General features: G+C 42.7%; 1 protein-coding gene across 2 annotated transcripts; it reads left to right on the forward strand.

Moving 5' to 3' along the window:
• The first annotated feature begins 165 nt into the window (after window positions 1-165).
• tex10 (testis expressed 10) lies at window positions 166-22,985 on the forward strand. Of its 2 annotated transcripts, none has more exons than XM_085365679.1 (16): window positions 166-296; window positions 542-741; window positions 1,234-1,421; window positions 1,515-1,841; window positions 1,932-2,144; window positions 2,258-2,510; window positions 2,611-2,723; window positions 5,245-5,492; window positions 5,573-5,708; window positions 7,450-7,619; window positions 19,067-19,244; window positions 19,988-20,210; window positions 21,732-21,812; window positions 21,987-22,171; window positions 22,251-22,461; window positions 22,560-22,985. In XM_085365679.1, exons 2-16 carry the CDS (start codon window positions 559-561, stop codon window positions 22,680-22,682), a joined length of 2,832 nt encoding a protein of 943 aa, XP_085221805.1. In that variant the 5' UTR covers window positions 166-296; window positions 542-558; the 3' UTR covers window positions 22,683-22,985. The 2 variants fall into 2 exon arrangements, with proteins under 2 accessions (XP_085221805.1, XP_085221806.1); XM_085365680.1 differs by having other exon boundaries at window positions 545-741.
• The last annotated feature ends 446 nt before the right edge of the window (window positions 22,986-23,431 follow it).

Raw genomic sequence — 23,431 nt, forward strand, 5'->3', positions numbered from 1 at the left:
GCGCACATGATGACGCTCGAGCAGCTATAAACTCGCACTTTTCCCCAGTTTGGTGGTTTCATTTATTATAAGCCCCGCAGGAGCAGCAGCTGAAGTGCACACATCTAAGGCGCACTCTTTGTGACCATGTACACACACATAATCAAAGGACCCAATGTAGCCACACGAGACCGAATAAAGATCATTTTCTTTGTTTATGTGTGTGTATGTTTAGTCGTTAGCCGGGTGGACACATTTTAATGGATGCTTTATGTAGTGTAAATTTCCGACTTTAGACTGCAGACATTTTTATTGTGGTGAGTACAATTAACTACTACCGCTAAAAACTGTTGCAGGGAAATGATAGATAAGTTAGCAAAGCAAGCTAGCTGTGCTGCTGAGTATCGAAATGTACTATTGAGAGTAAAAATAACAATGTTAATGGTCCTGACACAAATTATGTTATTATTGATACGTGTTCGATTTACCATAGGTTTATGTGTCATTAAAATGAGTGCATTAATTCACTTCCCGCTACCTTCATGTGTCATTACACTGACAGCAGTCTAGACTGCAGAGATGAAGGCCAAAAAGAAGAAGAGGCAGGATGACTTCCAGAAAGTGAAGCTAAAAGTGGGAAAGAAGAAGCCCAGAGCTGATAACGCCACCAACACCAACTTTCGGTCCAAGGGGATCTATCTGTCTGAGCAGCTAAAGAGAGACACGAGTGGACCCACAACACACAAACAGCTCGGTATTAATGTAAGATCTGAGATCTTTTCAGATTTTAGCAAGTTTAAAAAAAAGCATGCTATAGGCTTGTTTCATTGAATATAACAAGTTCGTCTTCTTCCGTAGTGAGAGTAGAGAGCAAGTAGAAATATGTTGCGGACGGAAGAGGAATGAAAGTCATTAGAAGCAAGACAGAATAAATGTGTGTGAATGAGAGTGAGGCAGGTGGAAAGGCGAAGATGCAAGGATTAGAGGTTGTGAAGGTGGATGAGTTTAAATACCTGGTGTCAGACATGCAAAGCAACAGACAGTGTACATAAGATGTGAAGAAAAGAGTGCATGCAGTGGACGGAGATGGGTGATTTTTGACTGAAGGAAAGCTGCAAGAGTGCTGTGATCTATGGTTTGGAGACATTTACTGTGAGGAGGCATATGATCACTGTGGTGACCCTTAAAGGGAGCAGCCAAACGAAGAAGAACAACAGAAACAAATTTATCTCATTTTATTCCCTCCTTCCACAGGACCTCCTGTCTCAGCTGCACCATTACAACGCGAATGTGAAACACAGTGCCTTGTTAGGTTTGAAAGAGTTGCTGTCCATCAGTCCCTCTTTGTTAGAGCAGCATCTTTCACGCTTGCTTTCAGAAGTGGCAGCTGTTTTAACAGACAAGGATCACAATGTTCGTGTGGCAGCTGCACGTGTGCTCAGGTTAGACAAGCATGTCAAAACTACAACAAACACATTTTTTTTCTTTGTTTAAATGTGTCTAAAGTAAACAAACTTGTTTTAACTTGCTTACAGGTATATTGCACAGTGTGTGCCTGCAGAACGCGTGGCACCGTTTTTCCCCCTCCTCAGTGCTCATTTGTCTTGTGCTATGACGCATATCGAGACAGGAATCCAGGAGGATGCCATAAATGTCCTCGACGTGTTCCTAGAGCACTACCCTGCTCTGCTAGCCGCACGGCCTGCAGTTCTCCTCACTAACTTCCTAGAGATGATCTCTCACAGACAGAACAGTGGAGGAGCCAAAAAAGCTTCAGACTCCAAGGCTTGGACCTGGGCGCTGTCCATCAACCCTAACAGGGCTGTGACGAGCCAGCAGTGGCGGCTTTCTGTTCTTCTCAGGTATGGAAGCTGCATGTAAACACAATCAGGAAAAATCTAAGTGAATAACTCTGAATCCCAATCTTCCTGTTTGTTGTACTTGTATCTCAGGCTTGGGCGCTTTCTCCAGGCAGTTGTTGAGGAAAGACCAACGGAGGAAAGTGATATGTCTGTCCCAACTGAAAGAGTTTTTGGTTCTAGTGGAGAGGGCCGATTTACACCTCTTCATCTCAACTGGGAAGAGCTAACGTACAGCAAGGTTGGAGTTAAGATTTATGAACATTCTGGGGCCAAACCAACTCCACACTCCACCTTTAAACTTAGGTATGAAATCTCTGACTTTAGTAGCCGTCCAGAAATAGTTCAGTTTAAGCTTCTTTTTTTTTGTTTGTTTTGTTTTTTCATTTGTTTTTTTTTTTTATTCTTTCACTGTGCAGACCTGAGCAGGATCCAGGAGCTACAGTAAGTGAGGGTCTAGACTCAGCTGAGACTGTTCAAAAGTTTGCAGCTACTCTTGTGCCTCTCCTGCTGGAAGTGTGGGTCGAGGCCAGCACCAATGACAGCCCGTGGAATAACACAGAGGGGGCCCACCTACTCACTCCAGATGCCATGTCAGTAATGTTCCAGGTCTTGTCTATTCTGCAGTTGCTGAGAAAACTGGCCCCACAGCGGGAGAACCAGGATGCACTGGTGAGATGTGACTTGCATGTCTTTTGTTTTTGTTTTGTTTTTTCATTTTATTTTAATGTAAATGTTTGATCAACCTCACAGATATTTTTGTTTTCTTTAGGATGCGTGGTTCCGTAAAGAATACCTGGGAGATTTTAAGCAGCACTTCATTAAAAACTTTCCCTATGGGAGCCGGGATACACCCAGACATAAAAAGAAAATTGATCTCAAAAGGTAAGAAAGTTCATTCTTGGCATTCTTTTTATCTTTGGTGTTTTTATTAATACGTAGCTGTCATGGGGTGAGAAGTGGGGTACATCCAATCCAGTCCAATCTAACTTTATTTATTGAGCAGTTTAAAAACAACATAGTTGACCAAAGTGCTTTCCAGTAATAAAAAAAACAGAGATAACAGTTAAAAAAACATGCATTAAGCAGAAAAAGAAGTATATATAAATAACAATAAAATAAATACATAAGTGAAAAAAGGAAGATAAAAATAAATCAGTATATATTAAATATAAAACATGAGTAAAACGGACAATAAAATATACAAGGAATAAAATTAACAAAATAAAAAGATTAAGAGTGACCTAAAACTGACTAAAAGCTGACTCTAGTACTACTCCTAAAAAGCCTTGGAAAAAAGGTGTATTTTTAAAAGTGATTTGAACATTTCAAGTGTTGGGGCCAGCCTAATATGGAGGGGCAGCTTATTCCATAATTTAGGGCCCACAACAGCGAAAGCTCCGTCCCCCCAGTGTTTCAGTCTCGACATGGGGACAGCAAGGAGTGACTTGTCAGTTTATCTGAGAGACCTTTGTGGAGTGTATAGGTGTAGAAGGTCTATCATTTTAAAAGGGACAGGCAACCACTGTAAAGACAACCAGTGTACTTCCTGGGCCGGTCAGCAGCCTGTTGATCGGCTGACACAGAAGGGCAGACAACTATTGAAATTTATGCCTACAGTCGATTTTCTGTGGACTCTGGAAGGAAGCTGGAGTACCCAGGGAGACTGTGGCTAATGCTTCAGTTGGAAATTTACGCCATAACTGCAAACCCATCTGAAACCTTATGGCGTAACCTGACGTACATCTTGCTGGAAATGTAACTACACGGCAGTTTGACGCAGCCTGCAGCTGCCTTGATTGGCCTGTTTAGTACCGTTATTTCCTTTTGTGCATTTATGGCTCCTTTTTTGCTACAGTTTTTGAATTTAACAATCATTGCCTGTTTATTAGGAATAATAACCCTAGCATCACTGTAAGGACTCACAAATATCAGAAAATTACTGGAAACTATCAGAATGGACGTGTGAGAATGTACAAAAAAGTCTAGAAGGACAAATCGGTTTGCCCAGAGAAATCTGACCACAACAAAGAGCAGGCCAGGAGAGAAAGAAGTCCCAACATTTATTTATTTTTTTCTATCAGCTGACACTGCTTATTTATTTTTTTAGCACCTGGCGGCTCTTTTTTTTACTTCTCATCCATAAATAATCTGCTCTTTCACGTGATTCAGTTTATTTTGAAAAGTCTCAACAGGATCTTGAGCTTTATTGTGAAAGGTTTATGTGGTACATAAGCAAGCGGACACGCCATGGTGTTACTGTCGTTGTTGCTAACCACAACGCATAAAAACAGGCGCTTGTCCATCAGTAGTGTGGTTATATTAAATATAAGAGAAAGAGAGAACTTTAAGAAATTAATATAGCCACTACAGTGACCATCAGAACGGTGAAAAAATATTGGCGTAAACAGTTTATTTTGCGACACCATGAAACAAACGATAGCGTAAAATGAAACGATAGACGTTTTTATATCGTCATTCGATATATATCGTTATATCGAACAGCCCTAACACAGAAGTCTAAATCAGGCCTTAGGTGGTAGAGTCGGCTGTCTACCAATCAGAAAATCAGTTCAAATTGTAAATGATAAAGTATCCTCGCGTTGCCGCGGTGAATCAGTTTGAGTGAACGTGAGAAAGTGCTTAGGCATAGATGTGTGTGATTGGGTGAGTGAGACTTGCAGTAAGAAAGTGCTTTGAGTAATCAACTGAGTAGAAAAGAGCAAAGAAACCACAGAGGGGTTTAAGCCCAGAACCTACTTTATGTGAGGCAGGTGAGTTCTGTTAACCTGTGGGGACAGCTGTAACCACTGTGCCGCAATGTTGCCTCTTATTTATTAATGACATTAGATTTAATGTTATTAATAAATAAGTTAGATGCCTCATTGCCCAAGGATGCATCACATTACACTTTTCCTCTGCCTGTTTCACACTTTTCTCTTGACTCACAGCTTGTGATAAGATGCAGGGAAGCTTAACGATCTGCCATCAAAGGCACTGATGAGGAACACAAACATGATATGCTTAAAATGTTTACATTTCTCAAAATATTTAAATTCACATCTTCTTTTATTTACATTTGTATTAATACAAATTTGTATTTTTTTTGCCATATTTGAATGGATAATAGATGTTGACTTGTTGGAGGCTGACTGCCATCTATTTAAGAACTTTTTTTTTTTTTTAATTCATACATTTTTTTTTTTTGTAAAGTTTTGGTTGTTTTTTTTTCTTTTTCACCTATATGTTTGTGCATAGCTCTAAACTGCAAGTTTTGAGTTCTTCGTTTTAAAAACTGTAAAAGATTTAAGCAGCCAATACAGTCTGATCCTCTACTGGTGGTTATTTACTGTGTATGAAATTCAGACTAGCTAAGATTGCCCTCATCTCACTCTGCACTCTTCAGGAGCAAACAGACAGCAGCCCTTCCTGGTCCAACTGTGGATCCTCTTGCCCTCAACATCACACTCTGCCAGGTGATGGTGTCCCTTAGCCAGAAGCAGGGCGTTGGCCAAGAGGCAGATGGAGACTGGCTGACACCACTGAGTACGTTTGTCCGAGACACTCTGGGTAGCGGAGTGAAGCTGAGCTACAGGCAGCTGCAAATGCTGCTGGGTACCGTGTGGAAGATGGTGCTAACACAAAGAAGCAAAAGTAAATATATATTTATATATTTATATATATTAATTAGAGAGAGATGTTAAAACTGTGTCATAATGTCCATGTTTGTGCAGCAGTGACAGAGGACCTGTTGGCAGCAGTGTATATCTACTACAAGCAAAGAAACCTCCCTCTGCAGACACGATCACTGCTGCTATCGTTCTACAGCAAGCTTTACCTGCAGGAGCAAGGGCATGCACACCTAACCAGGTAACTTGTTCTTACTTGCCTTGCCTTAACAAGTAGGATTTTTGAACAGCTGTTTTCCAAAAGTTCATGCACCACATGGCATAATTGTTGGAGATATAGAAGGCAGGATGATAGCATCAGCATAAATAATCATTCATTTGAGTTTTTTGTCGTATTTTTCTACATAATTTAGTAGTTTACACTTTGGCCAAACAAGCAAAAGATCCCTGGTTCTCTGCCGTGACAGGACAAAAATCTGGTTTAAGGAAAAATATATTTTAAATTGCAAACACAGAGCTACCTGCTGTAGCATCCACTTATGATTAAGGAAGCAGCTGAAAGTAGTTTCTCCTTCATCATTCAGGCATCCCCTGCAGTGACTTTATGCCCAAGCAGTTGTCCCAGCTCACATTTTGCTAGCTGCTGATTTAGAGTTCTTGTATACGGGTCATTCCATGTAAAATCAATCAAAGCCTCTCACGATGAAGGCTCTGGAGGGTCCCCGGATCAGGACTATGAGGTGACAGCAGCTTAGTAAAGTGAGTAAAGGGGACATGCCAAAAGAAAATAGTCACAAGCTGAATAGGCAGTAAAGCAACAAATGCAAGGAGAGTATCCCCCTGGCCCTCTGTGATCCAAGCTCAAATTGCAGGGAAAACTGTTATAAGAGTGTTATAATGTTAATTATATTACAGGTTATTCTGATAAAGAAGAAAACTTGTAGGTGAAAAGTAGAGCTTTAATATGCTGTTGCCCAAAATTGTCTTTTTGAAGTTTTCTCCAGTAAATCAGCAAACAGATAAAAGATCTAGAGTACAAATGCTTGTTACTCTACATCAAAGCCAGTAAATTGGATCAGTTCTGCTGCTGAACTTTGATATATCCCATGATATTGATGCTCACTGGTGGTCATAGAAAAAAAACTGTACTGAACAAGAACCAGAACTGGCTTTAGGTTGCGGCATTGAAGTGTGTGTAAAATGGAGTTGATTTAAAGAGTTTAAGAGAGTTTAAAATAATTTTCCAGCCCTGGAAATTCCACTAGGATATCTTTTGCGCTCTATAAGTTATAAGAGCTCCAAAAATACTAGAAAAAATAACATAAATCAAAACTAGTCATATTTCAGCCCTATGCTGTGTACTCTAAGGGCCCGTAAATAGGAAAAAAATTGTCTTATTGTGAAAGGAAAGTTTTTCATGCCTTCATTAAATATTCTAGCTGATTCTGAGGAGGTCGGAATTGATTGATTTTATTTTTATATGGCGTGACTGTGCAGCCAAATCATGTAACTGTCACCACAGCAAAAATAAACTCATGTATCCCTCTTAACACATCTAAAACATGGAGTAATTATTAAACTGTGAAGCACTGCACATATACCACAGTCCTCTCCTACAGCTGCATTGTTTCTGAGTTTCAGACTATCCATTTAACTTGTTCTGAATAAAAGATTGTAGAAGATTTATGATGATCATGTGTTGCACAGTCCACATGAAATTATGCTTTTTTTTCATGTAATTGTTTCTTAACTGTCCCAAACTACAAAGAACAAAATCAAAACTAACCATTATCACATCTGTGGCTTCCCTGAATAGCTTTATTTTTGCTCGTAAACAAAATGTAGTGTAAAAATAAATCTGTCTCACTTTTGTGGTCACATTAACTTGTGCTCAGATGTAAGAACTGTAACAGTTGTGTAATAACATCAGGCCTTGATGTGGTGGCCTTGGGTTCACATGCCCTTTTTGTCTCTCTCTGAAGGAGCAAGGTGCTGTCTCGCTGGTTGGCATCTCTTCCTGTGCAGTTGTCCCAGTTGGGCCACCGTAACCCAATGCTGTCTGCGCAGCTCATCCTTTCCATCCAGGCCGCTGCTTCTCGAGGCAACAAAGACATGCTCAGCAGTCTGCAGACGCATGCCTGCACGCTGTATGGTGAGCATGAAAATGCAGTGATCATAATGTTTGGGGCCGCTTGAGAAATGTTTTTTGGGGTGGGGGAGCAAATGCAGCAATCATACTTGAGAACTGAGACCCCTGAAGTGTGTAATCTGTCATGATGTGACTCCTGCTACCAGAGATCTGCACAACGAAGCAGGATTTGGACTGTTAAAGGTTCCCTCAAGTTTAGTCCTGAGTTTTCAGTATTATGGAGGTGGTTCACTTATTACCAGGATACATCGCCATGGTTATTCATGATGCAGACCTAACCAGCACAGATTATGGCTACGTCCAGACGTACACGGATATTTTTGAAAACGCAGATTTTTCTATGCGTTTGGGCCTTTCGTCCACATGTAAATGATGTTTTGGTTCACTGAAAACGGACATTTAAAAAAAAACTCCTGGCAGGGTGGAGATTTTCGAAAACTCAGTTTTTGTGTTTAGGTGTGGAAAGGGTGATTTACTCACGCACACCTTATTGTTTACATGAAATAAATTATATAGACAAAATAGTGTTGCTGTTAATCTTACTATTTGCAGTTTTTCCACGCTTACATATACACGGAGTTATTGTCCCTCCATTTAGAAAGACAGAGGCATCAGAGTGAACTTCGGATGTGGCCTCTACATTCAACACAGACGCTCTCACAACCCAAATCCCAATGTCGGTTTTGAATAAATAATTTTTTTTTTAAAATTAAATTCATTTATGCTGTATGCATTTTGTTCATTCCTAAGTTGTGAGTCTACACAACAGCCAAAATACTGTCTTTATTATTAACATTTGAAATGATGAAGGCACTTGAAAATGGCACTTGAAAAGTAACACAAAATTATCTGCCGTTCCAGAAAAACAAAAACTTTTCAGAAGTGCTTAAGGTTTTGTGAGGGCACAAAACCCTGTTTAGTCTTTCCCTCCCAGGCTTCTGATTGGCCAACCTTTTGTTTTTAGCGTTTACATGTGGACGGAGATATTTTTTTCAAAACTGCACATTTGGACGGGATTTTTTTTATTTTTATTTTTATTTTTTTTTAAGGAAACAGAAAATCTCCTTTTTCAAAAATACCCGAGTACATGTGGATGTAGCCTATGTTCCAAATTGAATCAGTTTTCTGAAATATAATATCACTGTTGCGCATGAAGATCTTTTCAGATCACGAAAGTCTAAAGTTTTTAATTTTTTTTTGTTTGTTTTTTTAAGAGTGTCTTTATGTAAGGCCTATCCTGGGGGACACCCCCCCCCCCCCCCCCATCTGGATGGGAACATGTTACCCTAAAACCTGTATATACCTTTCAGTGTTGATTGTCCCTTTCCACATGTGCAAACTGCCATACCATCAGAGATGCTGGCTTTTAAACTGAGCACTGACAACAAGCCAGATTATCCCTCTCTTCTTTATTTTGAAGGACATGGTGTCCATTTTCTTTTTTTTTCCCCCAAAAAGAATTTAAAATTTTGATTTATCTAACCACTGGACTCTTTTCCTCTTTGGATCAGTCCATCTTAAAAGACTGCAGTGTTTGTAGATCATCTGCACATATGCATGACAGGGCTTTAACCTGCACTTGTGGACGGTGAACTGTGTTCTTAGACAAAGATTTCTGGAAGTGTTCCTGAGCCGGTGCAATCATTTCCATGATGGAATCACACCTGAGAGCACGGGCCTCCAATATAAACAAACGTAGTAATTTAACGTTGAGGAACATTTTTCTGAAATTTTTCCAGTTTGTAGACATAGGTTTTTTTTTTTCCAGGTTGATGAACCTCTGCCTCTCTGAGAGGCTCTTTTTTTTTTAATTAATTAATTCATTTTTTTTATACCAAATCATATTACTGACCTGTTGTTAGTTTCTCCGTGTGTGTGGTTTTTTTTTTTGGTTTTTTTTCTCTTCGTTCCTCAGACCACATGGTGGAGAGGTATTTAAGCCCTAGTGGGAGTTGTCCCTTAAGAAGGCTGTTGGCCCACTGTTGAGCATGTGTCTCATCACATGAGCCAAGGTGTGGAAAAGGGTGTGGGGTCATTATCAGCACAGGTTTCGGGTGAAACAATCATGTGACTTATTGAGATCAATTGATGCAAGATGTGAGTGGGCGTTAAGGTGCCTCAAAACTGGATTGTAGGTGGCAGCGGTTCATGTCGCAAGCCACCACCTCTGTTCAAGGATGGTCGTTCACAGTGGACATAGATGGCTTCTTTCACTCCTCTTTCAAACCATCTGTCTTTATCCAAAATGTGAACATTGGCATCCTCGAAGGAGTTTTTATTTTTACAGTTTAAATCTGTTCTATAAAATACAAATTCTTGCAGCTCTTGATCGACTTTAGTTCACTTGAACTTTTGTGTGTGTAAAAGACCAAACTGAGGGAAGAACACTCCGAGGTTACAGACACATCACGACCAGGGAAAAATACTGTAGGTGTAGAAATGTGTAACCGACCCAGAGTTTGGGCCGGTAAAACAGATTAAATGTTCCTGCAAAACAGGGAAATGATGAGACAGAGACGACTGGTGAAGTTTCTCTTTGCCTCGCTTCTGCCATATTTATTTATACAATCACATGTATTTTTAATTTGCAGCATCACCATTCTCTATATACAACAGAAATAACAGTAAAACCGTCTGTGTGTTCAAGCTGCAATACCACGATCTTTACATGGGAAACAAGAATACTTCACGTGTAGTGACCTTCAAATCATTTACTCGGTTATTCTCTCCGAATGACAATTCAAAACAATATGAAATGCATGTTCAAATACATTTTACCTCTCTTTAACTCTTAACCCAAATACCTATGTATTCTGATTGTTTTAACCAACATACCAGTGCTTGGTCTTAAACCAATTTAGCTTAGTGGCTCACAAATACATGAAAGAGTCATGTGTATGTCGACAGGCTTAGCTTTAGCTTTAACATTCTCAAAATCACTTTTCAGAACCAGTAAACAGTCGTTTTTCACTGCCAACAGCAGATTAACAATATCAGGACACAAAAAGGAGCTTATTCAGCTAAACGACCCGAAATAAGTGACGAAAGGAAACCAAAATGGCGCCCGCGGCTGGCTGGGCTTTGGCATTTTTTCAGTCCTTCTACTTCATAAAACGTAACCAATAACAGCGTTTACCCGCTGATTTATATCCCCACATTTAGCTATGTTTCTTATCAATATTTTACAACCGTTTTACTATAGTTTTACCGGTTACAAACCTGCAAAACAGGGAAATGATGAGACAGAGACGACTGGTGAAGTTTCTCTTTGCCTCGCTTCTGCCATATTGGAGAGGAGGACCTATGACCTCGCTATTCTGTCTCACTGAACAATGCGCCACCCGGAGGCTGGGGGGTGCAACTACCTCATTAAACATAGTTCACTTCGGTGACAAATCTCTCTTTCTTTTAAGTACTACTTCTGATGGGATCACACATTAGTGTGTCACACGCTCCCTGACAAATGGAAATGGCTCCTGACATTCAAAAATACAAACATTTTCAAAAGTAATACAGTCAAATACTCAACATGGCATATGTGCAGGGTAAGTATATGGCCCAACTGGATAAGGCACACAAGATGCAAACCCTGGGCTAAATGGTACAAAAGGTGTCAGTGTCCATGGCTGGTATGGAAAGAATGGCGCAGCTAGTGCAGATACTATGGCCTGTGGCTGTAGAGCCGGTTCTCCCAGTGACTCATAAGTAAACACTTGTCTAGGTCTCCTTTCTCGGGCTGACCTTCTTAACTCAGTCTGTGGGTCACCTGCTGGTATCTGTGGTAGCGCTTGGCCAGGTAAAGTGGACCTTTCACATCCTTCTTCCAGACAATTTGGCTGTGCCTGTACCTCAGGGACAGGGGGCATCTGACTGTCTATTCCTGTCTGTTCATGTTCGCTGGAGGTTCTTTCTCTTTCACTGTCTCTAGTTGGTAACTGGAAGCGGTTCCTTTGGTCCTCAGGGCTTTGGCTTGTTGGGGGTACGCCAGATTGACTATAATGGACGTCTCTTTCAACATGTCTAGCCTCTCTGGGGAACCTAAACCAGTACCCTCCTGCATCCTCATCAGATTCTGAGTCACTAGAATCGCTTTTCTGTCTGTTTTGTTCACTTAACTCCGCTTCTCTCTGTCTAATCGGTTTCTTAGGTGCCTGCTCAGATCTCGGAGGCGGAGCCTCAACTGGGAGGTCGTTAACCAGTAATAGGAGGTTACGGTGTAGGACCCTGGTTTTACTTCCATCACTGCCCTCCGAATAGACTGCATAAACTGGATTATCACCTATTTGCCCTTTAACCAAATAAATGGTTTTCTCCCAGTAAGATCGCAGCTTCCCTGGTCCCCCACGTTCACTGCAGTTCCTTACGAGGACCCTATCACCAGGCTGTAACACTACACCCCTCAGCTTTTTATCATAGAAAGACTTGTTTTTGATACTAGACAACCTACTTTTTTCACTGGCTATCCTGTACGCTTCTGTCATTCTTTTCGCCCACCTGTCTGTGTAGCTTTTGTGTGACATTATCTGCTTCTCCCCAACTAGACCAAATAAAATGTCTACAGGAAGGCGCGGGTGATGCCCAAACAGTAGAAAATGGGGGGAAAAACCTGTGGATTCATGGCGCGTACAGTTGTAAGCGTGAACTATGTGTGGCAAATGATCCTTCCAATTCCCCTTTTCTTTTTCGCCTAGCGTCCTTAACATTTGTAAAAGTGTCCTGTTAAACCTCTCGGCAGGATTACCTTGAGGATGATATGGGGATGTTCTCGAGTGTCCAGTACCTGATTTCTCCCTCAGTGTCTTGAAAAGTTCATTTTCAAACTCGCGCCCTTGGTCGTGGTGAAGTCGTGCTGGGTACCCAAAGCGCGGAATGAACTCTCCAAAGATTCGCTCAGCTGCTGTCTTCCCAGACTTGTTTTTGGTGGGGTACGCCTGGGCAAACCTGGTGAAGTGGTCCACGACGACAAGAATGTATTCATATCCCCCCCGGCTGGGCTCCAGGTGGAGATAGTCGATGCAGACCAGGTCCAAAGGCGAGGTGGATGTGATGGTGCCCATTGGAGCACGTACTTGGGTTGTTGGCTTCTTGCTAATGATACATCGGCACTTCCTGGTAACATAGCTTTCTATGTCCCGTTTCATGTACGGCCAGTAGAACCTCTCTCTCACCAGTGCCAGTACTCTCTCTGTGCCGATATGTCCCATGTTATCATGCAGGTGCTTTAACACCGTCTCTTTGTACTTTGCAGGGAGGATTAGTTGTTGCCTTTCACCTGTCTGTCTATACATCAGTCCGTTTTTGAAATGTAATTTGTCCCACTCCTGCAACATTTTCCTCGTTGTTTTAGTCACTGTGTTTCTGATGTCATTTGTTAAGACTGTCATTTTCTCCTTTAGCCTCATTATTTCTCCAACCGTTTTGTCTTCTCTTTGTGCTTGAGCTAGCTCATCTTGGTCGATTGCAGGGAAAACTGGATGTGGCTCCCGGGCTGCATTTTCAGCGATAGTTAGGGCAGCAATCCATGCAACATCACTTTCTCGAGCTGCTCTAGCTCCACCCCAGGCTGCTTGGACCACCTCAGGTGATAACTCTTCAGTGCACTCACCCACATACATGTCAATGTTAAGAGGGAGACGGGACAATGTGTCAGCATCAACATTGGCCCGGCCAGGCCTGTATTTGATCTCAAAGTGAAAGTCTGACAGTTCCCCGACCCAGCGATGGCCCACGGCATTAAGCTTGGCAGTACTCATAACGTAGGTCAATGGATTATTATCTGTATAGACGGTAAAGTGTGGAGCATAGTACAGATAGTCTCTAAAACGCTCACACACTGCCCATTTAAGTGCCAGAAATTCTAGCTTGCCGCTATGGAGACAATAATTCTTTTCTGCTGGTGACAATGTCCTGGACCCATACGCTATTACCCGTAATTTTCCATCCTGGCGCTGGTAAAGAACAGCACCGAGGCCCTGTTCTGAGGCATCTGTGTGGAGGCAGAACGGTGAGTTAAAATCTGGGTAGGCCAAAACTGGGGGACTCGTAAGCATGGTAATTAGCTGTTCAAGTACATGCTGGTGTTCACTAGTCCATTCAACGGGGGCCTTGGATGACAACTGGGGACCTTTAGTCTTCAGTTGGCGCGATGGGAAGGTTGGCATGTCCGGTTTTACTTTTAACAGTTCATAGATAGGTTTTGCAATCCTCGAAAAGTCTTGGACGTAGCTTCTGTAGTAGCTTAAGAAGCCAAGTAGACGCCTTATATCACCAACTGTTTGAGGTGTCTTAGTTTTTAGGGATTCTACGGCCTCTAAGTCTTTTGGATCAATCCTTACCCCTTCTGCAGATACAAGGCGGCCAACATACCTTACTTCTTTGCGAAACAGTTCGCATTTTTCGGGTCTTAGTTTTACTCCGTGCCTCTGGAGTGCTCTTAAAACTTGTCTCACACCCTCAACATGCTCTTCAAATGTTGGTGCATAGCATAAGATGTCGTCCAGGTATGGGATACAACAATTGTCCCTGAGCGAATCTAACATCTCCTCCATGCTTCTTTGAAAAGCCGCAGGTGCATTGGAGAGGCCGAAGGGTATTCGTACCCACTCATAAAGGCCCCAGGGGGTGACGAAGGCTGTGAGGTGACGTGAGCCCTCCGCCATGAAGCCCTGGTGGTACGCCTTTCCCTGATCAAGGATACTGAACCATGAATGCCCCCCCAGCGTGTCGGTCAGGTCTTGGATCCGAGGAAGAGGGTGTTTATCCGGAATGGTCTTCTGATTCAGCAGACGGTAGTCTATACAAAGGCGTAACGAGCCGTCTTTTTTTCGGACACAGACGACTGGAGCAGCATACGGTGACCTGGATTTAACAATCCACCCCTTGGCCAGGAGGTCCTGAATGTACTCCTTCACTTCGGAGAACAAAGGCTTTGGGACAGAGGAGTAGGCCCTCTGCACTGGGACGTCATCTTTGAGGTTGAGTGACATGTGCAAACTAGGAATACAACCAATGTCATGAGCATCTTTAGCGAAAGCGCCTGACTCCTCCCATAACATCTTTTCCACAATGTCTTGCTGCTGTTTCTCAAGATGGCCTAGATCTACTGGTGGCTGCCACAAAGTTCTAGGGGAACCTGTCTCTGCCTGACAAACAGTAGTTGCCTCTACTTTAGCGTCGTTTTCAATGGGTGAATCTGTCTCTATCACCTTCTTAATTGCCTGGACGCTACCAATAGCAGTCTTTCTTGTTAGAACAATGTCATGTCTAGTGTGGTTTTCTACAGGCACAGCTACATAAGGTAGTTTGCCGGGCTGGATCTCTAAGAGTCCCTCTCCTAATCCTAACTGCTGCAACTGGACAGAACTCTCTTCAGGCTCAAACAAGACTAAACGTTCACTTGGGTCAAGCTGTGGTGGGACTTTACACTTTACCCAGGTTGTGCTGCCAGCAGGAATTACTGTGTCTCTGTAACCCACCCTCAAGCGCCCCTGAGCTGTGTTCTCCTGATGTGTCTGGATGAAATGTACCATTCCCTGTGCTTCATCGACTGGAATAGACAGTGCACCCCCAAGTAGCTTAGCTAAGTTAGAAGCAGCCTGTGCTGGGCTTCCCTGGATTAACACTTCCACCACATTGAACCCTATGAGTGGTGTGTCTAAGGGCACTGAGCTAATTAGAAACGGCACGTTCATGGAAAGTTCTGGGTCTTCATTGCCTGGCAAATTTACAGTTAATATTACCCACCCATCAAATGGAAGAGATTCCCCATTAACTGCATAAATCTTTGGCACTTTCCCATAGTCAGTTAACTCTATGAGCTCTGCTATCGGACGAACATTGACATCTGGAATGTATTTATTTTTCCAAGCTCGGTCTATCAAGCTAACCTGAGCCCCTGTATCTACAAGAGCGGTCACAGTTAACCCATTAAGAAGGCATTTTGTTGTTGCTTTTTTTCCTATTAGTCTTACTATTGGCTCTCTGTTGCTTACAGCGGTTTTTAGTGGCTCATTTTTGCTCTTCTTGGATTTCTGTCTCTTGAGTTTAGCTTGGTGCACTTTGGTGTTGTCACATGATTCAGTCTCTGTGTCAAGGTGGGACTCCGATGTTGTCCCGGTCACAGCTGGTCCCTCCGCAGCAACCGGCCCTCGTTTCCCGGCTGCTTTGGACGTTTGAGGCAGCCAATTGCTCTATGGCCCTCTTCGCCGCACGAGAAGCAGTGGTTACAATTTTTAGAGCCCACCTGTGAACATGTAGAACATGCATAAAGTCTCTCAGTCTTTGTTGCAGCTGGTCTAGCTGTACTGCTAGAAGACTCTTTCTTCATTTTTTCTGCGAGTGAATCTACTACTCTAGTGAGTGCATCAATCTTCTCTTCCAGTTGCTTTACTGTGTCGGCTGTTGACTTTTGATCTGCAACCTCTCTCTTTGTTAGTTTGACTTTCCCCTCATCCACATGGGCAACATGAGCACTGAACTGTTTTGCTCGGGGTGTGGAACCTAATCTCCGGTGACGCTCAGATTCTTCACTGGTCACTTTCATTGCATGTTTCAGAATCATCTCATCTGTCACTGACTGGTTCGCCAGCAAGGGCTTCAGCTCTCTTCTAATATCATTGTCCTTATGTCCGATCCCCTGATAAACTGTGTGCAAGAAGACACCTTGAACTGTTTCTGGGGTATATTTAATCTCAGAATCAGTCTTTTTGGACTCAAAAAGAACTCTTTGTTTTAGGCCAATTATGCGGTAGAGAAATTGTTGTGTTGTTTCATTTTCTCTCTGTTTGGCACAAATCAGTTCCTGGAACAGCTCTGTACTACTCCTTTCTCCAAGATGGGACTGCAGGAATCCTTTTAACCCGGCAACTGTCATGTCATCTTTATTAACTAACATGTCCTTGAAACTGCCTGGTTTAATTATTTTTAACACCCCTCTAACAATCTCAGATTCTGTAAAATTCTCTTTTAGACCCTCCTCTATCTGCCTACACACACTGTTGTAGCTGATGTCTGACATGTGATCTCCTACTTGGCCTCCCTGAACCTTGAACTCACGTCTCGGAAGATAAGGTAGGTCTTTGAGGGAAACTACAGGGCCTGGGGGAGGTCTAACATTACTTTGTGAGGTGAGTTGTTCTTGAGCTTGCTGTAGTGCAGGAGTTTTTACTAAACCTTGCAATGTCCTACCAACCTTCTCATAGTCCGAAATCATTTTAAGGAGTTCTTCTTGTGGGATGTTAAGGCTAGAGTTAGACTGATCCATGTTTACTTGAGCTGCATTGAACTGGCTGGGCTCTGAGGTAGGGTGGGGTGCACGCTCTGGCGTCCGTGTTTCCACATCTGTCTCCACGGCACTGGTCTGGTTGTCGGTAGGATTCAGAAGTTCATCTACCATGTCCTTTAGCGCTAACAATTTCCCCATCCCACTGTCCTCAGCTTCTAACATTGCCTTGCTGTAGATGAAGGAGTTGATGTACTCGAAGCTTCCTTCTGCATCATCACTTGACAGCTCTGACAGATCCTTGCCTGGTACTGGACCCACCTTTGCAGCAATCTCAAAAAGCTGATCCGGCATCAGCGCGAAAAGGCCCTTCCTGATGTCCCACACCAGGCTCTTCCTTACGCCGTCAGCCATGATGTCCTCCTCGTTGCTCTGCGATGGGTAGTTCTAAACTGGATCTTCCCTCTGTAGTGGATAGCAGCTCCTCCGCTTTACACCAACTCTCCTTGGACCATCAGCTCCGCAGCAGGTCTTATGGATGTGTGAGGATCAGCTCCATTGATGATGTGGAACCAATCCCCGTACGGGCCACCAAGAATCTGTAACCGACCCAGAGTTTGGGCCGGTAAAACAGATTAAATGTTCCTGCAAAACAGGGAAATGATGAGACAGAGACGACTGGTGAAGTTTCTCTTTGCCTCGCTTCTGCCATATTTATTTATACAATCACATGTATTTTTAATTTGCAGCATCACCATTCTCTATATACAACAGAAATAACAGTAAAACCGTCTGTGTGTTCAAGCTGCAATACCACGATCTTTACATGGGAAACAAGAATACTTCACGTGTAGTGACCTTCAAATCATTTACTCGGTTATTCTCTCCGAATGACAATTCAAAACAATATGAAATGCATGTTCAAATACATTTTACCTCTCTTTAACTCTTAACCCAAATACCTATGTATTCTGATTGTTTTAACCAACATACCAGTGCTTGGTCTTAAACCAATTTAGCTTAGTGGCTCACAAATACATGAAAGAGTCATGTGTATGTCGACAGGCTTAGCTTTAGCTTTAACATTCTCAAAATCACTTTTCAGAACCAGTAAACAGTCGTTTTTCACTGCCAACAGCAGATTAACAATATCAGGACACAAAAAGGAGCTTATTCAGCTAAACGACCCGAAATAAGTGACGAAAGGAAACCAAAATGGCGCCCGCGGCTGGCTGGGCTTTGGCATTTTTTCAGTCCTTCTACTTCATAAAACGTAACCAATAACAGCGTTTACCCGCTGATTTATATCCCCACATTTAGCTATGTTTCTTATCAATATTTTACAACCGTTTTACTATAGTTTTACCGGTTACAAACCTGCAAAACAGGGAAATGATGAGACAGAGACGACTGGTGAAGTTTCTCTTTGCCTCGCTTCTGCCATATTGGAGAGGAGGACCTATGACCTCGCTATTCTGTCTCACTGAACAATGCGCCACCCGGAGGCTGGGGGGTGCAACTACCTCATTAAACATAGTTCACTTCGGTGACAAATCTCTCTTTCTTTTAAGTACTACTTCTGATGGGATCACACATTAGTGTGTCACAAATGCATTAATTTGCAATCAGAGGTTGGAATCACAAAATTAACCTAAAAGAAGAAGTGTAGAAGCTTTTTTTTCCTGTCATTTTCCTTATATTCATATGTTGCATGCATAGGTCTAGCAAAGGTATACAGACCTCCAAAAATCTGACTCTCTAACTAGAGTAGTTCCCATAGGAGGCACTACAACGCTGTGTTAGCCACTCCAGGCAACTTTGTACATTGCTGGAAACCCGTCCATAAGAACAGCTCAGAGAATGGTCAGATAGTTAGATAGCTGGTGTGTAACAGAGGGGGTTTGGAAGGGGAGGAGGGGGGGTGTTTCTGATAGAAACTGCCGCAGAGCCAGCAATTCACCATCACAAGACTCCTTTTGTCTGAGAGCTTCTGACATCAGCATGTGCGTCAGAGACGGGCAGAACACCACACACACAGACGCATTATCTGAGCCAATACTGTAGTTATGTCTTTCGTCTTTCTCTTTTACTGGTCCCAACATAGTCTGGTTTTCCAAGTATTGGTCCTAATTTTCCAGATAGAGCTCCTCGTTAAATCCCCACAGGGTGCACAGCATTGCTGTCTGTCCATAATTACACGTGACTTGTGCATCTCTGTTTGTCTGTGAAGATCCACAGGATGGGGTTGTGGTGCTCTTACCATCAGAGTCCCAGCAGCGAATGGTGCAGCTGCTCTACTTCCTCCCCAAGATGTCCCAGCCTCTTCTGGCCAATCTGAGCAGCTGCTGCACTGCTGGACGAATCTCTGCCGGCCTCGCCGCCTCTCTGATTCGTATCATACATCTTAGGTGAGCTTTCAGACCCGCTTTGGAAAGCACATGAACACAGTTGTGTTTGACAGCAGATGGTTGCTGGCACACAGGCACACAAACGACGCTCTGCCTGATCACCATCAGATGGCAGTGTTGTTCTTTCACAGACAAATCAGTGACAGCTTTTATGATCTATTACCTGCTTGTTGACATAAACTGAGATGAATATTCTGTATTTTTGATATTCAACTTCCTTGTGACAATTAAACCACTTTTTTTTAATTATTATATTTTGTTCTATTATCATCCCCAGTTAACCTTTCTCTGTGATGATATGTGTGTGCTGCCATGTTTGACCTTATTCTTATGTCAGTGGGGCAGTGTTATACAAATTTGGAGTGTGTGTACGGGTGTGTGTGTGTGTCTCGAGTGTTGTACAAAGAGCTCTTTTTGAGGCTGGAATGCAGGATCGTCATGGAGTATTGAGAAGATGGTCTGCATGTGTCTCCCGGGCTTTATGAAACACCCTGTTATTCACACACATTTCTCACTGTTACAAATCTATATTCCCCCACAGGGCAAGGAAGAAGTTTTCATAATTATATTTCAGTGTGCTGTTATTCTTAATATTCTTGAAAATAGAAGAACACTGAAATCAAATCCTGAATAATCCTAAAGTGTTTGAAATGTGAGAACTTTCAAAATTTACAAAGCCTGAGATTCAAATAACAATTCAGGGTTTTTGATTGTGTAACATGATCACTGATTATGTTCTCCAGGTCCCCTCTGAGCAGCTGGACAGCTGGGAGCCAGGAAGCGGCATTGCAGCACGTGGACTATTTCAGCTTCCTGTTCTCCACCCTCATAGGCTTCTCGTCCGAACAGCTCGCCTCCCTGCAGGAGGCAGAGGATGACAGTGTCCTGCCTCCCGTCGCTCTTTCACCTCTCAGCCTCTACCCCACCCCGCTGGAGCAGTTCACACACCACTGGGACATTGTTGAGGTGTGTTCACTGTTCACCTTTTTAATCCCACACCTAAACCCTTAATTTAACATTAGAAATAAATCTGGAGGAGACCCAGACTTGCAGGTGAAGGAAGGGGTAGAAAAGACATTGTTTTGATATTCTGGACACAGCTGTGGTCTGTCGGTCCCCCCGGTCTCTCTTCGTCTCTCCTATTGAGCTCAGAGGGTGGAAGCTTTATCGTTGCACTCCGGCTGAGAGGGGAACGTTTATCGCGTTGCGCAGGTTGGAGATGCGTGGTTATCGGGCATAGTGGATATGCACAAATGCTAATGAGAGCCCATGGCATGATGGGAGAGTGACATTTCTGCACAGAAATTACCGTTAACGTAACTGTGACCTGGGGCAAGAGTGTGTGAGTGTGTGAGCAAGTGGGGGGCTTATAATCACTAATTCAGCTCCTCAATTAAGGTCTCAGATCCTACCTCTCTCATCTCCCTGTCTGAGTCAATCATAGGGAAGTGGAAGGAAGGGGGAGCGGAGGGGGACGCTTGGTGAGGATGGAAGGAAGGGGGGGCGGCATTAAGGACGGACTGTGTCAACTCCAGTTCGGCTAATGAGATGGGATTGTTTTTAATGACGGCGAGAATGCCAACAGGTGCACCGTTCAGACACCCACCGGCTCACACACACGCACCTAAATTTGATAAAAGTTAATGAGAAATTTGATTTGGATTTCAAGTTAATGACGGAAAGCTGAGCCTTATTTTTCACTTTTAAAAAGTTAGTAGCATGTCGGTGGTTTAGACCTGAAACCACTCACTTGCTGACAATCTGGAAAGTGAAAATAGTGAAACTGAAACTAAAAGTAATTTGTATGTCACATCTTTGGTAGTCAAGTGACAATCGGGAATATTGCATTCTTTCTGTATGCTTTCTTTTTTTTTTTATGGGCCACCATGGAGTTAAAATATTTTTTTAAAAATACGTTGGGAGGAGGTAACAAGGGCAGTGCACACTGTTATTTGGAAGAGAGAGTAATTTTTCTTTTTTGTACAATTATGAGCAGTTTACCTGTCAAAGATAAATACTTATTAAGGATTTTAGCAGTAACCTGTAAAATCTTTAAATCTGAACCCCCAGCTGAGAATAAATGGATTGCCATAGTGAGTAATATTCAAGAAACTGAGAGAATTACTTTTTATTCAAATATTATGGTGATCAATTTACAATAAACTGGGAGAAACTGATGTATGTAATCCAGTTACATACTTAGTTTCCTTCTTCCTGTTTTTGTTTTGTTTTTGTACCTGTATTTGTGAAGAATGCAACAAAATAAAAAGTTGTGTTTTTTTTTGTTTGTTTTTTTGTTTTTTTTAACAAAAAGATGAAATAAGAGCAGAAAATCTGTTGATGGAGTGTGTATGTCTGTTTTAGAGCTCGTGTGCTTACATATCTGCAGTCAGATCCCTCAGTCACACATTCGGACTTTGAAATCATTGCATCAGTGAGACACATGTATGAATATGGTCATAACCAAAATAACTGTTTGATTTATAGGAAGTGTGCCACTGTCTGGAAACTCTGGGCTCAAAGTCTCAGTGCTTTGACATCTTACAAACTGGCATTTGCAACTACCTGGTAAGAGACTGTTGTTATTAAGCATGCAGTAAATCACACTGATTTTTTTACATAAAGTTTGTTTATGGCAGTTTTATTTTATTTATACTTTTGGTGTGTGTGTGTGTGTGTGTGTGTGTGTGTGTGTGTGTGTGTGTGTGTGTGTGTGTGTGTGTGTGTGTGTGTGTGTCTCAGACCAAGTTAGAGGTGGTTTCCGACAGCATGGCGGCCGGGCTGCTGAGAGCTGTATCCAGACTGCTGGATCTCTCAGTCCTGCCCCTTGAGCCTGTGTTGCGCTTCTTGTCACAGTGCTGCCTCAGCCTGTTGTCGTTGCTCCTCACCCTGCAGCAGGAGGCACCTACTGAAACCAACCACAAAAGGTGTGCTTGAAACTCTTTCAGTGATCTGTGCTGATTGATTTTGATCGAATGTGTTAACACCCTTGCTTGACATTTGCAGGGAAGCAATTTGGGGTGCTTGCGTGACAGCGCTGAGCAGCATTCCTCGCCTGCTGCGGGTTGTCCTGCAGTCGTTGCGCGTTGCCAATCTGAACGAGGAGGAGCTGCCGCAGCTTGGACAGATTCTCTCCATGCTGCTGCAGCACACGTCGCTCCACAGCCAGCTGCTGGCCAACACCACTCTGCTGCAAGAAATCCTCCAGCACCTCACGGTAAACGCGCCCACACAGATGCAGGCATATTCAATTGAAGGTATTTGAATGACACGGATGGAGATTGATCACCAGATTACTTTGTACGTGTGTTTCAGAGGTTCTCCCGGGGTGCAACCAGGGAGCAGTGGCTGACAGACCTGCTCTACTGTTACAGCGTCACCGTGGCTCACGGCTCGTCTGCTCACCGTGGTAATCTGGGCCTTCGAGACATATACTAACGGATGCGCCCAACAGTACGTGGTGTATTGCTCAGTTTAGCCTCCCAAACATGTTACAGTCACAATGACAACACGCAGGGCTCAGTAGTGACAAGTACACATGATCACACTTTCATACAGAAGACAATGAGAACTTTTTTGTTTTTTGTTTTAAAGTACTCCACATTCTTGTCCTTTCTTCTTTACTGTTTTTTTCACAGCCCTGGTAACTGTGTATTCTCTTTTTTGAGTGTTAATACTGAACGGTCGTCCAGTGGCTACTTAAGTGACTTTGTATTAAAAGGAGTGGTGGGTAAGCAGAATAAAGGCAAAATGAAGTTAAATCAGAGGACTCTTTCTTTTGTTTTAGTTTTTATTTTTCACTTTTTTTTTTTAATAACACATTTTAAAACATCCAGTATATATTTATAAAAGTACATAATAAAGATTGTTCTGTGCAAATAAAAAAGAACAGCAAAAACAGCATAGTTCACAAATAATACTTTTGAGAGGGAAAGCACTTTAAGACTAGAGAGTGTGTGTGTGTGTGTGTGTGTGTGTGTGTGTGTGTGTGTGTGTGTGTGTGTGTGTGTGTGTGTGTGTGTGTGTGTGTGTCTGTCTCGGTGGCTGCAGGTGGGCTATCTCTATGACTGGCTGTTGATAGACTGCCTCATTCTCCACAACGGGAGGAAAGGTTATCTCAGTGTGTGTGCGACAGCAACGGAGAAGGAGGGAGATGGAGTGTGTATGTGTTCCTTCCACAATGGATG

The sequence above is a fragment of the Diplotaxodon limnothrissa genome, linkage group LG11 (assembly GCF_057381915.1).
Source record: "Diplotaxodon limnothrissa isolate DT_005_m linkage group LG11, D_limnothrissa_male_GT1.1, whole genome shotgun sequence".
NCBI lineage: Eukaryota > Metazoa > Chordata > Actinopteri > Cichliformes > Cichlidae > Diplotaxodon > Diplotaxodon limnothrissa.

Excerpts from the sequence above, each read along its gene's own strand:
- tex10 (XM_085365679.1), top strand. The coding sequence starts at position 559 with ATGAAGGCCAAAAAGAAGAAGAGGCAGGATGACTTCCAGAAAGTGAAG. Across the intron at positions 2,724-5,244 it reads AAGAAAATTGATCTCAAAAG|GAGCAAACAGACAGCAGCCC; the intron begins GTAAGAAAGTTC and ends TGCACTCTTCAG. Across the intron at positions 21,813-21,986 it reads CTGGCATTTGCAACTACCTG|ACCAAGTTAGAGGTGGTTTC; the intron begins GTAAGAGACTGT and ends TGTGTGTCTCAG.